Source organism: Amphiprion ocellaris, chromosome 12, assembly GCF_022539595.1.
Source record: "Amphiprion ocellaris isolate individual 3 ecotype Okinawa chromosome 12, ASM2253959v1, whole genome shotgun sequence".
NCBI classification, from domain to species: domain Eukaryota; kingdom Metazoa; phylum Chordata; class Actinopteri; family Pomacentridae; genus Amphiprion; species Amphiprion ocellaris.
In genome coordinates, this window is record NC_072777.1 from 5711055 (window position 1) to 5728963 (window position 17909).

Here is a 17909-nt window from a genome sequence, read left to right on the forward strand (position 1 = left end):
ATCCATCCATCCACCAGTTTTACGTATTCTAGACGTCCCTCTGACCATTAACGTCTTCCAACTGCTTCTGATCGATCCCACGGTGGTCTCAGGCCAGATAAGATATGTGATCCCTCCCGGGAGATTAGGGTCTGCTGTACTCTGAGGTCTCCAACCAGTTTGAAAAAAATCCACAAGAAGCATCCCAATCAGATGCTCGGACCACTTCAGCTACCTCACTTGTATCTGTGTTCTCATTCTTTCAGTCACCCAAAGTCACTTGTATTTCTTTAAAAACTTTGGACAATAAAATGCTGCTGGAACAAGGTAAAGAACATAAGATATGATCTGTGAAGAGATCACATATGAGGATATCCAGATTCACAAAGATTACTAAGGTGTGGTATAATTTTTGCCTTGTTTTGGTGTTTATATACAATAGATCTGCCAGTTCATATCACTACAACAGAAAATCATTCCACTTTGTTGCCAAACTGCCATATATTGACTGACAATGTTGTTTCTTAGCGTAGACCAGTTACTGGCTTGGGAGAATATCAGATCTGATATTCAACATTTTTCCAATTATTGTTTTCCTTATTTAAAAAAAAAACAGTTCCAGATAAAATAAACTTATTCAAAAATGCACCTCTTTGGCTCTGAGGCAGCTGTGTCTCCTTATCTGTAGTCACCACTGTTTGGTCTCAAGCAATGTTGCACCCACAGCATGCCATTAGAAATAAACAACCATCGAAATCCATCATTTTCATTTTTTCCCTATTTTTCTAGGAGGCAGCAGATTAAGCAGGTCATTCCAGGCGTCCTTCTACCCAGCAATGTTGTTCAGTTTCTCCTGGGCAATTTGAAGGTGTTCCCAGGCCAGATGAGATATGCAAAGGGTTAGAAAGCAGAGAGGTCGAACCCACTTTCCGTAGTTTTTGAGAAAAATGGGTTCAAAGTTTTGTGTTTTCAAGAATGGTCTAACATTGGAAGCACCACTGTAATGTTATATTTGGGCTGTGGGTTAGACCACTTTGTCACTAAAATCTAGACCACAAAATATTACAGAAATTATTTACAACTCAGTTCTAATCAAAAATGTGCCAATTCATCTCTGACACCGTCACCTCTCTGTCTATACCAATCAGATACAACTTTATGACCACTGACAGGTGAAGTGAATGACAGTGATCATATTGGTAGTATGTGGTGTTCTGCTGGAAAACCTTGGATTCTGGCATCCATGTTGATGAGACTTAGACACCCAAATAAACACTGTCCCAGAACAAACACACTCTTTCATGCAAATGGAAATCCTTAATTTCACTTTAGGAAAATGAAAAAATGAAATCCCACCACACTGCAAAAATGTGAAACAGTTAGGAACATCTTGAGGAACATGACAATTGCCCAAGATGTTGATTTGACCTCCAAACTTCCTAGACCCCATTCTGATCAATCATCAACAAGATGCAGTGGAACAAGTTTGATTCCCAGAGGCTCCACTGCACAACCCAGAGAACTCAAAGGATCCACTGCCAACGTCCTGGTCCAGACCCCATAGGACACCCTGAGAGGTCCTCTGGTCCAGACCCAATGGTTCAGAGCATTTTGGACCACATAAGGTTGACCAACATAATATTACGCAGGTGGTCATAATGTTATACTTGATCGGTGTAAGTCACTGGTCCCGAATTGGTTGGTCACGAGTAACACACTAGCTGAAGGGAATATTGTAAAACCGACATGAAAAAAAGCATTTCAGCACTTGTTGCATTGGACTTTTTGTTCTAAAAGTGTATCTTTGATCTCTTTAATGACCCTTAAAAACATTGTTCGACCCCTAATAATTACACATAACCCGGTACAGATACAACACAGAGACCAGCAGAGTAAAACGCTGCTCCTCAGCCTGGAGAACATCAAACACCCAACATGCAGCAGACTGGTCCAGTAAAACGGCTGTTTAGCTCAGTTGATGGATGTTGTCGCGACACTGTTTCAGGGGTCACTGCAGAGGTGCTGCCTCTCCCTTGATCCAATTAAGCAATAGTGAAGTGAACAGCAGTGAGACGGCGCACCTTTCTGCCCCGAGTTGAATTTGTTTCAGTCGCACTCGAGGGTTTCTGCTGGAGCCATTTAAGATTTTCTTTCATTCCCATTGAAAACAGATAAGAAAAGGCTGCCCTCTTCTCTCCCTCAGACACATCCACTCCTGCTTACCCTTGAAGATAAATGGAAACGCCAGCGAGTTGTTTTCATGACGGATTATTGAAGTGACCATAAGTCTCCAGCGTACATGTAAAGGATACGAGCAGCTCACTTGATAATCACACAGATGCAAATTACCACAGCAGTCTGAATAAAGCAGCAATTTGGCAGAAAGGATATGAGAATAATGACAATAATAACAGTAATTTGGTTTATACAACTACAAATAGGCTTTTATAAAACATCTGTGTCTGCGCTCACGTAACTAAGCCTCACAAAATGTGTCACGACATTTTCTGAAAATGGACAAAGCTAATGCTCCTAAACAATTTGTGCATCAGCTTTCATTAACCCAGACGGTGTAAACAAAGCAGACAGAAACGAAGCAGACAGTCGCTGCTGCTGCTGCGAGTGTGTTAGACGTTTGTCTAGACTGTAAGCAAGATCCTTCCCGTCATTGTTGGTTGGCATTGAGGGGCTGCAAAACAGGAAATAATCTCACAGGGAAAACATACAGCTCTGGACATTAGAAAGTCAAAGACACATGCCATAAAATACAACATTTTAGTTTTAAAACTATATGGAAAATCTAAATGAATCTAATATTTATGTTTTAACAAAGTATGTTCAGTTCTATTTCTTTATTTTCCTCTGAAACTTGCAACACAAATTAGTTTCCCTGCAATCACTAAGTGCCTTTTGCTTGTTAAAGCCTGGACAGATTGTCAGAGATGAAGTCCGTTATTGTGCCAGTTTAGCAGATTGAAGACTAATATAGAATCTTAATCCTTATTTCGCTCACCAATCAGTGCTTCTAACTTCGGTTCCTTTTCAGTATTTACACGAAGTGTCAGAAATTCAGGACTGAGGTTTCTAGATCACTTCAGGTCATTGTTTATCGCAATAAGTCATGTCCTCATTAAGGAGGGCAAAGTGTGTGCTTAATGGTCTTTTTGCGCCATCTGGTGGACACAGCACTCAGTTTTAGTCTTAATATTTGCTTTGCTTTCTGCCTTTGTACAGAGCAACTGGTGCCAATAGCAAATAACAAACAAGATGCCTTTGTTTTACTGCAAATATAAAATAATTTCTCCTTTTGAAGGTGGGAATCCTGAGATGATTCTTGAAACAGTTGATCATCACAATAGTTTCTTTTGCAATAAATAAAGTACCTCTCCAGTCATTGATCAAACCCCTAAAAACTCTTCTCTGGATATCTAAGCTTTTTTCCTATTGAAATGGCCCATCATAGCTTAAAAAATGACCTCGATGTAACCCTAAGCCGTTACCTCCTCTAGAATCTGCAGATCTATAATGTCCTCATCTCAGTATTTTTGTTTTCATATCAATTTGTCAAAATGACATGTGGCATATAAATGTGCATCTCTTATAATTAGAATGTTGTGAAAAAGTTGACTTGTTTTTGTAGTTGAATTCAGAAAGGTGCATTTTTATATATTCTATGCTCATTACATGCGAAGCTAAGTATTTCAAGCATTTCTTGGTTTTAATTTTGATGACTATGGCTTGTAATGTCAGAGATCCAGTGTCTCAGAATTTTAGATAATTCTCTAAGACCTTAAAAAAAAGGATTTGCAACACAGAAATGTCCAGCTTCTGAAAAGTGTGGCCCTTTATATATTCAATACTTGCTTGGAGCTCCTTTATCATGAATTACTGCATCGGTGCAGCGTTGCATGGAGGCAACCAACCTGTGGCACTGCTGACATGTTGTTGAAGCAGAGGTGTGCTTTATTATTATTTTTGGCTGTTTCTCATCTTCCTCTTAGCAATACTTCATTTGGCGTTCTATGGAGTTCAGGTCAGGTGAGCTGGTTGGCCAGTCAAGCACAGTAATACCATGATCAGCAAACCATTTGGTAGTTTAGGTTCTGTGGGCAGCTGCTAAATCCTGGAAAATATAATCAGTATCTCCATATAAATTATCAGCAGAAGCAAAACGTGCTCTAAAATCTCCAGGTAGACGCTGTGATGACTTTAGACTTTATAAAACACAGTAGATCACTATCCTTGAGAAGCTCTCCTAAGGTCTTCGATCCGTCCCTGCTGCTTGTGTACCTTTTTCTATCACACTTTTCCCTTCAAGTCAACTTTTTATTCATATGGTTCAACAATACAGCACTCCATCTACAGCCAGCCTTTATAGCAATAACCTTCTGTGGCTCCTTGTAGAGGATGTCCATGATCACCTTCTAATCAACTTTCAAGTCAGCAGTCTTCTGTTTAAGAGATACACAATATTTATAGTTTTTGAAAATATAAATGTATTCAATGTGTAATGAAAATTCTAATATTTTGAGATATTGGAGTTTCTGATTTCATAAGCTACAGCCATAATCACAATTAAAGCATCATTTTTAATGAATGTAGAATTTATTACATTTTCACTTTCTTAAATAACTGATATGAACTGTTAAACTTTTTAGAATGTGTCCTAGTATAGATAGACAGATAGACAGATAGATAGCTCGATAAACAGATGATCCTTTTTGTCCCTGCTCGGCTACCTTCGCCAGTCACGTGATTTTTTGTCATATTTGTCCGTGGTGATTAGCGCTTTTAGCTGCTGAAACAGCTGCTCCCTTTGTAAGTTGTTTTCTTCCACAAACAAACAATCATGGAAATCGGGACTGAAATCAGCAAGAAGATAAGAGTGAGTAACGACACGGAGTGGAGTAGTTTAGTTCCTGTTTAACATTAGCACAACACCGGCGCTGCTAGCTGGTTAGCATTAGCTTGCTAGCTTATATTTCTAAGACGAGCAGAAAACAAACTTGTTTTTACTTTCACCGTCGAGCGTTCGTTACTTCAGTTGTGTCCAGGCGGGCGGGTTTGCAGACTTGTTAGATTGTTTTTCACTGATATTAACTTAACTTCTTTTGTATGTAACGTAGAGGCTACGTTTTCTGTTGCTGGCTAACTGGTATTAGCATAGTTAGCATGCTGTCCACAGTTTGGTTAAATAACATCTAAACTGAACGTTCGATCTATTTCAGGCTGCTATCAAAGGCAAACTTCAGGAGCTTGGTGCATATATTGGTGAGTGAATAAAAAGTGGCGTGGTAGTCTGTAGGAAAAACTGCTACTTCTATCAAACCCATATTACATGCTGAATGGTTTCTTGTCTTTTGACCTGCAGATGACGAGCTCCCTGACTATATTATGGTGATGGTGGCAAACAAGAAAACCCCCCAGCAGATGACCGACGACCTCTCCCTTTTTCTGGGAAACAACACTTTTAAGTTCACAACCTGGTATGTTTACAAAAAAAGTGATACTGAACCAACGTGTGAACGCAGCATGTAATATTTTAGAACAGAATAGAATAGGATGCTTTTTATTGTCATCATGCATACACAATGTCTAATGAAATTAAATTAAAGACAACTCTGTGATGCAAAGAACAAAAAAGACGGCTAGATAAAAAGTATAAATATATATACAAAAGGAGCCGAGAAGACAGTGAGAAGAACAAGCAACAAATGGCAGAGGTAATATATTGCACTGTTGACACTTAACTGAAAAACAGCTATTACATATTAAGTACCCATATTGCACTTGGGTTAAACATGATGGTGAATCTGGAGGTGTGGGCCTGGATGGGTCTGTATCTCTTTCCTGAGGACAACAGTGAGAACAGGCTGTGTCCTGGGTGTGACCTGTCAAACGTGATGCTTCTGGCCCTGCACAGACATCAGATGTTATGTATATCTGACAGAGAGGACAGCTGTGCTCCTATGATGCTCTGTGCTGACTTCCTGACTCTTTCCAGAGCCTTCTTGTCAGCCTGAGAGCTGCTCCTGTACCACATTAGATGTTATGGGTGAGGATGCTTTCTACAGAACATCTATAGAAGGATAACAGCAATTCTTTTTATTACAGTCTGCCTGTTCTTTTTAACATAGGAGTATTTGTCGTTGCAACATACGACATCTTTACAACAGAATAGACATGAGAAAACAACCAAGCATACAATCTTTTAGAGCTTTCCACTGGAAAAACAACCTGGCTCCGGCCAGAACTTAAATGCCAGATGCCTTGTCATCTGTTTGATTACGTCATTTGACTAAAGCTGCATTTTAAGGTGAACTTTTCTAGTCACTGGTCAGAGGAGTGTCTGTGTGCCGGTCTGTTGTATGATACTGTTTTCTTTTTACAATATGCACAGGAAACATGTGACTTTTCTTTGTAATAACATTTGTTTTTTGGTTAATCTTAGGCTACATGGTGTTCTGGAGAAATTAAGATCTGTTGCAGGAGGTAGGCCAGCGTCTCTTGAATATACTGAAGATTGTTAAAATTGTTTATATATTATAGTATAGCTCATTTTTCCCTCTCCTGCTTGTCTACACGGTTGTTTCAGAGCCTGCATCCCTCAAACACCAGCTGCAGTCTGACAGTGCTACTGTGGCTGGAAAGAGTCGATCGTCTGTGGGTGAAAATGGCAGATCGGAGGAGTCGAAGGTGCTGACGGTGTCCAGCTCACGCTCTGATAGAACTGAAGCACGCGTGTCCAGTTCTGCTCATGAAAGCAGGAAGGGCAGCATAGAAAAGAGTTCCTCACGTCACACCTCCGCCGTGAAGCCCCTCATGGAGCTGCTGCCCTCTGAGGCCGTTATTGACATCAAACCAGAGATGGATGACGACCTCATTGCCGAGGAACCCGCAGAAATCGGCTCCAACCACAGTCGTGCACACAGTCGACCCACCGCTGAAATCTACAGACCCGGTCAGAGCAAGTTTACATCAGTGAGCTCTGCAGCCATGTATCGGTCTGCAGAAGGATCCTCCCAAAACAGGCAGCAGGACAGCAGGAGCAGCAGGACCTCCAGATCTACCACCAGCAAGGTACTGAAAAGTACTGAGAACCGCCTCTTTTCAAAGGTGGATAATGCAAAACTCGCTTTAGTCTTAGGATGATACACGTTGTTTTGCCTGTCATGTTCACTTTCTGATGACTGTGTCAGATAAAGATCAGAAATAATGAGGGATGTCCGATATTGGCTTTTTTGTGGATAAACGATATGCCGATATTGTCAAACTCTAAATTTCCGATATCAACCGATACTTATAGTCTGAATCCATGGATTTGTTAAAGATTTCTGTATCACTGCGAGATTGCACCATGGCGTCACTGTAACCATGACAACAATGGACTCACCTGCAGCTGGATCTCAACTTCTTTCTAAGAACTGCACCCACTCTGCTTCTCATTGGCTAGTGATATTAGTTTGGTTGAGAGCAAAAGCTGCGTCCCCCTTATTCCACTGGTAGACGAACTCGACTGGCAATGTAGTCCCATCTTTTATTTAGGCCGGCACCAGACACCAGAAATCCAGCACGGTTCAGGACACAGTTTGATGATGTGATCATTTGCGCGCTGGTAAATGCTGGGCAAATACAGGCATTATTTTATCGGTTTTCATGGTAGGCAAAAAAACCCGATAACGATATTGACCGATAATGCATTTTTATGCCAATATCGGGCCGATAATCCCGGGGGGCCAATATTATTGGACATCCCTAAATATAACAACAGTATGCTTGTGTTTTTCAGCAAGAAGAGTTGTCACGGAAGCGGAAGGCGCCTGTAGCCAGTTCTGTGGTACGAGTGAGCCGAGAAGCAGACGAGGACAGTGATGATGTTGAAGAGGAGGATATGAGCTATGGAGGCAGAGGCCTGTCCAGCAGAGTGTCTCTCCCCTCCAAACCAGAACGGAAGTCAGTCTTAACACCTCACATCACATTTAGCCTCAGTATTTGGTGTACAGGCGTCCCTCTCCATATCGCAGTTCACTTTTTGCAGTCTCACTGTATTGCAGATTTTTAAATTGTATGTATCTAATTTTGTTTCGCAGATTTTTCGCTGTATCGCAGGATTTTGCGGTATATAGGTATTTTATCTATTCTGTTTATTATTTTTGCAGTAGAATAAGCATTTTCTCACCTAAAAAACTGAAATCAATCTAAAAAATAGTAATTAAAACGTACATAGTGTTGCTCTGCGGTGTTGTGTTTTTGTGAAATTTTTGGAAAAAATTGAATTTACTTCAAGCTTTATGATGTCGATCAAACGTTCTGAACCTTCTAAGGCTTCTGGCACCAAACCCAAGTGCCAGAGGAAGATGCTTACTGTCGCAGAAAATTAGATAATTACATAGGTTGAAGAGTGCAAAAGTGTTTAATAGCATTGGAAGTGTTTCTAAGAATGTGGGGAAGGTTTATAAGAGTATGGGGAGGGTTTATAAAGCCTTGAAATATATATGTAACTGATAAAATAAATAACCTAACTCCTGCGATAGATGAGGGACCACTTTATATTGTTTCATCCGTATCACAGATTCCTTTATTTTTCTTTAATAGCATTATAACTTGTATTGTTTCAGACCTACTCTCCCACCAGCCAAGCAAGCCAACAGAAACCTGATCCTGAAGGCCATCTCTGAGGCGCAGGACTCAATCACCAAAACCACAGCTTACCCAACAAGTACGTTCCCTTCTGCCGTACATTGAAGCATAAACATCCTGTAGCTGCTGTTATTAGTCACTCAAACTGACCTTTTCCTACAGTCCCGCAGAGACAGACGGTTCCTGTGGCACCTCGTACTCGCCTGGCCAGCAGTGAAGAGATGACTGCAGCCATCCAGCTGGTACAGGAGCACCTCCACAGCCTGGCGCCCAGGATGCAGTCGTACGCCTCCACAGATCTACCTCCCTCCAGAACACCTGGTACACTTTCAATTTAACTATGTCTTGTATTGAGCAAGAGCAGCATTTAAATGTGCACAGCTTGAAACAACCACTCATCCAGAGACCAAAGTCACAATCAATGCACTCACTGTTAAATGATATAAGAAGCACATAAATGTAGAAATGTTTTCAGTATAAAACGTCCAACAGAGGAATCTGATGTAATTTTTGGCAGTTTCATAACCCCAACACTAAAGGTTGGTTTTGCAAATCAGAAACTTAAAATGAAGTTACTACTGGTTTTGGTACATGGTGCATTGGGGACAGGGGGAATCATGTGTGGATATAGTGAAAGAGTAACCGTACGTTAATGTGTAGCCATGTTAAAAGTCCTGTTAGCAAACTTAGCACCAGCACTGTTTTTGTCACTTTTGACTTTTCACAAAACAGCCTCATGTGAACAAAGAAGATAACGGTGCACACTCTGACTCTCACAAACCAGATATTCAGTTCTACATTTCTATAATTTCATTCAACAGACGCTTTTATCCAAAGCGACGTACATCTGAGAGTAGATACAACACAAGCAAGGATCTAGTCAGGAGAAAACAACCTGGATAAGAGCCATAAAACAAGTTCAGTTTTCACGTCTTTATATCAGCTTTGGAAACTGGGTTTCTCCAATATGTTTAGCATGAAAGCCTCCAGAAGGTCAGTTTTGAGTGACTTAAAGCTGTATTTGTGTTTGGACCAACAACCAAGTTACATAGAAAAAGCTACATTATAAAATAAAAATAGCTTTGTATGTGTGGACAATGTGATGTTTTAAACCCTCTGAACTGCATTGTCACGTCTCATGTCTTGTTAAAAATTGCTGAAAGTAAAGAGTGTGACCTAACCAGATTCTGTAAAAACAATAAATAAATAATCTGTCGTTTTTGGCCAAGCTAAGCAGCCACGATCAACTCATAGTCACGTTAAAAAATTATTTAAAAAAAAAAATTGACTAAACTTCAGGCTGTGTTTACACAGAGCAGATAGGAGACAAGTGTGTGAGATAATGTAAAAAATCTATAGTATCTACACTTACAGGCCAAAAATTTAGAAGCAAGAGCAAATTTGTACAAAAAAGAGCATAGTTTCATCAGTGTGCTTTGCAAAAATTAAACATGATTATTATATAAAGAGTCACTCATCAAAAAAGTATAATTATCAGATATTTGTATCTGTACTCTTGTTTCTTTACTCAGCTGTTTCTTTCTAGACGTTTCAATGGACACAGTTAAGATTTATTGGCATTTTTCTATGCAAATTCTCAAAAGCCAAAGAGCTAAAGTGAATAATGCAAACTGTGATTTTTTTTTTTTTATTTTTTTTTGAACTTTTGCACTGAAATCTTCTCAACTCTGAAACTAAGCCCTTCTTTTCTTTTGTTAACATTAATTCAACAATTGTCTGGTAACATCAATGTACATCTAAAGGGAAATGGAGGAAAATGGTGCATATCAATGAAAGCAAAGTCTGATATGCAGTAAATACATCCCAAAATCCACAGAATTCATACTGTTTTTTTTTTTGTTTTTTGTTTTTTTTTACCTTTTTAAGAATGACATTGAGAATAGAAACTTGAAGTTACTTCCAAACTTTTAGTCTGTAGTGTCAATTCACCATTTTTTCCAATATTGGTAACACTTTGGTCCACTTGAAAAACATTGCGCATTTTTTCAGTTTTTGTAAACTAAATTATTAAAGGAGTTCCACTTTTTTCTAGAGAATAATGACAGCAGAGATATGTCCTATTGCTCAGAAGACATTTCTGACTTCTCTCTACTTCTAGCCATGATTGTTCTGTTTCCATAGAGTTAAAGGACTTTATATTGCATCAAAAACTGCAAGTTCACAGTGGCAAAAAGCGTCCACAGAAAGCTTAAGGTTTAGAAGGTTAATCGTCTACTTCATCCTCTACTTTAATGTTGTTTCTGTGTCTTCTTTCTCCCAGTTCAAGCCAGATCATTAGCTTCACGACTTCAGTTGGAGAGTAATGATGGAAGAAACCAGAATGAATACGGTGGGTCTTTTTGCTCTAATCTGAATTTTTTGTGGCATTTTTAATAATATTTAATGAATGAATGCATCACAACTAAACATCCAAACATGAGTAACAAATTATGAATATACCCAAACATGCTTCAAAATATTGTTTTTTTTTTTTTTGTTTTGTTTTGTAACATATTTTCCTCTTTTCTTGCCTTTAGGTGTGGAAGGATCTGCAGGCGGTGAAGCAAAGGCATTTGACACTCGATCCTTCATAATGAATCGACTGCAAGTGGAAGAATCTTCAGTCAGAAGTCGTCTTCAGGTCAAAGACGAAGTCCACTCTGCTTTACCAAGGACTGTCCAAACCAGGTACACACATGATATTTGTATGATCTGTCTGTTTATACATGAGGATAAGATTTGCCATTCCTTAATTGTGGTGTACTCATTTTTCTCCATTCTGCTCTGGATGTTTTTCCCACACTAGTAAAGAGAGAGGCGACTCTGCCAGCCCCAAGTTCATAGTGACGTTAGATGGAGTGCCGAGCCCTCTGGGTAACATGACCGACTGTGACGTGGAGCTGGATGATGTCAGACCACCGATGAAGGTCACCGAAGCAGCCAGCCTCGTCCACAGAGAGCCCAAAGTCAGCGTCCTTCACCGGCTACAGGGAGTAATCACACCACCAGAAGGTCTGGGGCTCAGAGTTGTTCTTTACTATTATTTATTATGTGACTACCGACGTTGGTTTGTCTGTCTGTTAGCAACATTACTCAAAAACGGACTAATGGATTTGGATGAAATTTCCGGGAAGGTCAGAAATGACACACGGACCAAGTGATTAGATTTTAGCAGTGATGTGGCTTATAGTCTGGATCCACAGATTTGTTAAACATTTCTGTATCGTTGCGAGATAGCGGCATGGCATCACTAACTATGACAAGTGAACGCTGTGTTAGCTGCCTGCTGAAGACCACATTATTGTGATCCTACTACAAATCCACCGCTATGGACATATCAGGACTTATCCGTTGGAAATGATATGAACAGTCGAACAATTAATTAAATTGTGGGGTGTTTCCGAGTCCCATTAATTCCTACCGCCTGCTACATATTTAGGTGATGCAGTATCCGTACATAACGTACACATGCAGAACACATGCCTGTGCACATGCAAGGTCATTTTGTTTGTGGGTACATCCATATTAAATGGACACATTTATGTTGCCGTGATATCTGATTATCAATAACTAATAAACAAATGCTGCATTTCTAAATAAAATGCAGCATTTCTGACAATGCCATAACGGGGAATGGGCAGCCTTTGATGAGTACGGTGCTCTCTGAGTGCTTTTCTTGTTATATCCTGTGATCAGACTGCAATTTGACTTCATTAATGTGCCACAGGACTGCACAGTAGCTCAATGCGTAGCACTGTCGCCTCATAGCTAGAAGATCCTCAGTTCATGTCCCTTCCTTCCTGGGATCTTTCTGTGTGGAGTTTGCATGTTCTCCCTGTGCATACGTGGATTTTCTCTGGGTTCTCGAGCTTCCTCCCACAGTCCAAAAACACGCTGAGGTTAATTGGTGATTCTAAATTTTCTGTAGGTGTGAATGTCATTGTTTGTGTCAATGTGTAGTCCTATGGTAGACTGGTGACCTGTCCAGGATGTCCTCTACGTGGTGTATAAATAATGTATCACATTTTTAAACACAGTTTTCACTGATTTAAGTGTTTTAGTCCCGTCCTGAACATCCCTTTCCATTCTGTCCTGCTTTCACAGATGACGTGATGGACACTGAGATGGCCGAGGAGGACGGCGCCCCCTTGAAGAAACAGAAAGTTATGGAGCGCTGCAAGTTCTGGCCGGTCTGTAAAAGTGGAGATGAGTGTCTGTATCATCACCCAACGACACAGTGCAAGTGAGTACCTCTATTTAAAAGGTAGAAATATTAATGGGGTTCTTTATAAACACTTTCAGTCCTAATGCGTGATTCTTTGTCTTGTTCTTCTGAAGGACTTTTCCCAACTGCAAATTTGGGGATAAATGCCTTTTTGTGCATCCAAACTGTAAATATGACGCCAGATGCACCAAACCAGACTGTCCCTTCACTCACGTCAGCCGCAGAGGCCCTGCAGCTCCTCCACCCAGACCAGGTCAGAAGGTTTATGATTAGACTCTCACTGTTCAGCCTCTCCTAAAACACGTCTGTTTGTTCTTTCATTTCATACCTAGATGTGAATTCTGACAAAATTCACATGGATGCAGAGGGAAAATTTCAGTCACACAGTGGCAATTCAGTTAAGCAGCCACTCAAAAAACAGTGCTATAGTTCCCCAGTGGTACAAAGCAATTAAGTACATTTACTCAAGGTATTTGTGCTTTGAGCATTTCCATTTTGTGCTACTTTATACTTTCACTACATTTCAGAGGGAATTTTTGCACTTTCCATTTTTTTTGTATTTCACTACATTTATCTGACAGTTTTTATTGAAGATTAAGAATTTACTCAAAGGATAATGTAACAAGTGCAACACATTGTTCAAGATTAAACCAGTGATTTCCAGCTCTTTTGTCTTCAGACATCTTACAAAAAGCCGTTTTTCGGTGGGGTCAAGTTCCAAATGTCTCTGAGTTAGTAACAGTTCCACCAAATGGTGGTTTTTCCTTTTAAAACCTCTCACGTGGCTCCATTTCAATAAATGGTCCAAGATGTAACCAGACAAAAGTCCACAAGTTGAAAACAGATTTGTGCATCAGAGCTGTTTTTTCTTCTTTCCTGAAGCATTTCAAACATGCAGCAGCTACAACAGTAACACGCTGCTGACACACCGATGATTCACTATTCATAATCTAATCACCTACTTTTTCGTAGGTGGGATTTTTCATGCAGGAATCTAATTTGTAAATGAGTATTTTTATATTGCTGTGTTGCTACTTTTTCTAACGTCAAAGATCTGAATACGTCTTCCACCTCTGTAGTTTGCAGAACTGTCACTGATTTGCCAGAGTTGGGCTGAGGTCATCAGCGTGGCACAAACTTGGGTTTGTCATTGCTGCTCTTTATCGACTCAGTCACAGCGCTGACATTAATGATCAGCTGCTGATCAATGAGTAGCTGGTGTGCAGTTTTCTGTAGTTTCTTCAGGGAAAATTAGAAAAGAAAAATCTGAATATCTAACCAAACTGTTCATAGTTGAGCTGTGCAAAATGCAGAATACAGAGTGGAGGAAGAAAATCTGGTATGTCTGGTTCTGCTGCATCTACTGTTGTCCTCTTTGACAGCGTTGTTACTGAGACAGTTGGCATTGGTTCGTCAGTCTGTCTGTCTGTGCGCAACGTTACTCAAAAACGGACTAACGGATTTGGATGCAATTTTCAGGGAAGGTCAGAAATGACACAAGGACCAAGTGATTAGATTTTAGCAGTGATGCAGCTTATAATCTGGATCCACGGATTTGTTAAACATTTCTGTATCATTGCCAGATAGCGGCACGGAATCGCAAACTATGACAGCAAGTGAACACTACATCAGCTGCCTGCTGACGATCACATGATTGCAATCCTACTACAAATGGACCGCTGCGGAATTATCAGGACTTATCTGTCAGAAATGATACAAGGAACAACTGATTATTCCTATTCCTAGGATGACACCAACAGCCGTAATCAAATCCTTGTATGTTGAGTACGTATGTGGCCATTAAAGCTGATTCTGATTAAATTGTGGGGGTGTTTCTGAGTCCCATCCATTCCCACCACCCACTACATATTTAGGTGACATGATGCGGTATCCGTACATAACGTACACATGCATAACACACACCTGTGCTCAGCGCAAGGTCATATTGTTTGTGGGTACATCTATATTAAATGGACACATTCTGCAGTGTCGTGATTTCTGCCACAATTTTTTTCAAGATTTCAGCCGTCAGAAATAATACGACTGAGCAGCCTTGGAGGAGTACTGAGCTCTCTTGTTATTTAATTAAAGGAGTGCAATGTTAATCAGTGCACGTATCACATTTTCCAGTCTCACGTTTGGCTCATTTTATTCACAGTGGTGCAGCCAGTTCAAACCACTAGTGTGTGTCGCTTCTTCCCAGAGTGCAAGAAGATGGACTGTCCATTTTATCATCCCAAGGTAATCACACAGTTTAGCTAGCTTTGATTACAGAAGAGAGAATTTGTTGCTTTCAAAATCTGACCGAATCTGACTGTTTCTGCTCTCATCTGCAGCCTTGTCGCTTCGCGGCGCAGTGCAAACGAGCTGGATGCACCTTCTACCATCCGACCACAGCCGTGCCTCCGAGACATGCCCTGAAGTGGATAAAAACACCGAGCAGGTAAGCTGATGGTCCCATAATGTTGAATTCTGTATGATTTTATGTTTTTAGACTGTGAATATTTGCATCTCGGCTGTGCATTTGCTCGGTGGTTGATACTGTCGCCTCACAGCTAGAAGATCCCCGGTTCTTTCTGTGTGGAGTTTTCATGTCCTCCCTGTGCATGTGTGGACTTTCTCCAGCTTCCTCCCACAGTCCAAAAACATGCTGAGGTTAATTGATTCTAAATTGTCCGTAGGTGTGAATGTCACTGTGATCATTTGTCTGTATATGTAGCCCTGCGATAGGGTGTCCCCTGCCTTCACCCTAAGTCACCCAGTCCATTAAGCAGTGTATAGATAATGGATGGATGGATGTTTTGCTTCTGCACAATAGAATCTCCAGCAAACCACAAGTATTAAGCTCAACTTAATTATTAGGGAGTTTGACCCAATCAAACATGTTCAAAAATGTGAAGCCTTAATTTATGTAATCAAATTTAAACATGTAATTAACGTTCAATCCTACTCATAATGTATTTTTATGTATTTATGCTACCATTCAAAAGTTTAGGGTCACTTAGAAATGTCCTTATTTTTGAAAGAAGGGCAGCTTTTTCAATGAAGATAACATTACATGAATCATAAATCCAGTGTAGACATTGTTAATGTGGTAAATGACTATTCTAGCTGGAAACAGCTGATTTTTAATGGAATATCTCCATAGGGGTACAGAGGAACATTTCCAGCAACCATCACTCCTGTGTTCTAATGCTACATTGTGTTAGCTAATAGTGTTGAAAGGCTAATTGATGATTAGAAAATCCTTGTGTAATTATGTTAGTACATGAATAAAAGTGAGTTTTCATGGAAAATGTGAAAATGTCTGGGTGACCCCAAACTTTTGAACAGTAGTGGATACAGTCAAAGCAATAATATTATATGTGACTTGCGGCCTGTTAAGGTATTTCCTATTCCTGGTAAATATAGTTTTTTCCTTCTTACAGCTAATTAACTCAGAGAGTCTGACTGAATCCCGAAGGTCAACGTGTGAAGATGTGTAAGATGTTATTCGTCCCCGTCTATGGATTTTCTTCATTAGATTCAATCGTCTGTTCATTTGCTTTTAACATATTGTTTGGAGTGACTTTTAAGGAAGCTGTTTTGTAAATCGAAAAAGTCGAATTTTTGTCAATGCACTCAAAATATTAAATTCTCCACGGTTAAGTTTACTTTTATCTCATGTCATCATTTCTCGTCTTCTTTACAGTGTTGGTTTACAGGGACATTCACGACTGACTGATGATTTATTTATAGAAAGTAAAGACTGGGTCAGCGAGGATAGTTGGTGGCTGTTTATGGAGATACTGGCTGATAAAGGCTGATACATCGATGAGAATTTGTCGTGCTAATGAAAGCATTTTATGCATCTACAAACAGATCCAGTTCGGTTTAAACATAACAGCTGTGCTGTGCAGTGATTGTTTCTTCCTCCTACAATGCCAAAACGTCTTAAGAACTGTTCAAACGCAGAATTCGTCCAGACTTATTATCTTTAATTAAATATATTATCAGGATCACATTTAGTGTAGCATTTAGCAACATTCTGTGACTTTGTGCGTAATAAAAGGATTTAGGTTTAAAAGAGAAATCTAAAAATACTGCTGTTCTGTGTGGTTCTTTCAATTCTAATGTGAACTCGATTTCTGCAGCTCTTTGATGAATCACCGGTGACTTTCGCCTACTAATATACGACTCTCGGGAAGAAACAAAACACCGTCTGACTCAGTTATTAGCAAGTAACGATAAGCAAATCAGTCAATCAATTAATCAGACTTAATTTATATAGCACTTTTAATGCAAATAGAATGGAACTCAAAGTGCTTCACACAACAAAAGGAAAAAAAATCCCCCCAAACCGCCCACCTCCAGTCCTCCTAGAAGTTATTGTTAGAAACGAAAGACCCATTAAAAACAAGGAGTGGGTAAAAGGTCTCTCAGTAAATGCAGTGAGGCAACAATAAAATAGCACAACAGGAAAGTGAAGATTTAAAACACAAATTACACTATAAGATATAAATAGACCAAAAATGTTTAGATCAAAACAATAAAAATCTATTAAAAACCAGACTGCAGAGTTTAAAAATATCCAGTCTGCTGCCATCAAGCCTTGAGGAAATGGATCATAATAGAAAAATGTCTGTGAGGTTATTTGTTCTGACTTTTGGTTTAATTAAAAAGCCCACAGCTTGCCGACTGTAGGGTCTTCAGGATTCATTGGATGAAAGCATATCTGATATACAGGACAAACACATTAAGAGTTTTTTAAAGACACAAAATAATAATCATGAAATCAGTCCTAAAGCAGGCAGGTGAGCAGTGCAGGATCTTCAGAGTTGGCGTCTGTCATATAAGCAGCTACATTTTCAAGCAGTTGAAGATACATTTTTCTTGAGACCAGATAGAGCATTAAAGCCGTCAGTCATGCAGGTAGAATAAGCGTGCTGTTGTGTCTCTGTATTGGCTTCAGTCGATGCTTTTGAGATGCAAAAAATTATTTTGAGTTGCGTTTTCAGTGTGATGTTCAAAACTGAGATCTGAGTCAAAGATCACTCTTACTTGTTTAAAGAGTTTCATGCCAGTG

At 39.7% G+C, this 17909-nt stretch overlaps 1 protein-coding gene across 1 annotated transcript; it reads left to right on the top strand.

Annotated features, from left to right (window-relative positions):
- The first annotated feature begins 4717 nt into the window (after positions 1–4717).
- Positions 4718–16497, top strand: zc3h14 (zinc finger CCCH-type containing 14). The gene is made up of 17 exons (XM_055015779.1): positions 4718–4864; positions 5208–5250; positions 5351–5465; positions 6431–6471; positions 6575–7059; positions 7769–7932; positions 8070–8105; positions 8598–8698; positions 8782–8940; positions 10901–10969; positions 11157–11307; positions 11426–11631; positions 12724–12862; positions 12958–13097; positions 15003–15085; positions 15181–15287; positions 16273–16497. The coding sequence occupies exons 1-17, from the start codon at positions 4829–4831 to the stop codon at positions 16274–16276; spliced, it is 2079 nt and encodes a 692-aa protein (XP_054871754.1). The 5' UTR covers positions 4718–4828; the 3' UTR covers positions 16277–16497.
- Positions 16498–17909: the final 1412 nt, after the last annotated feature.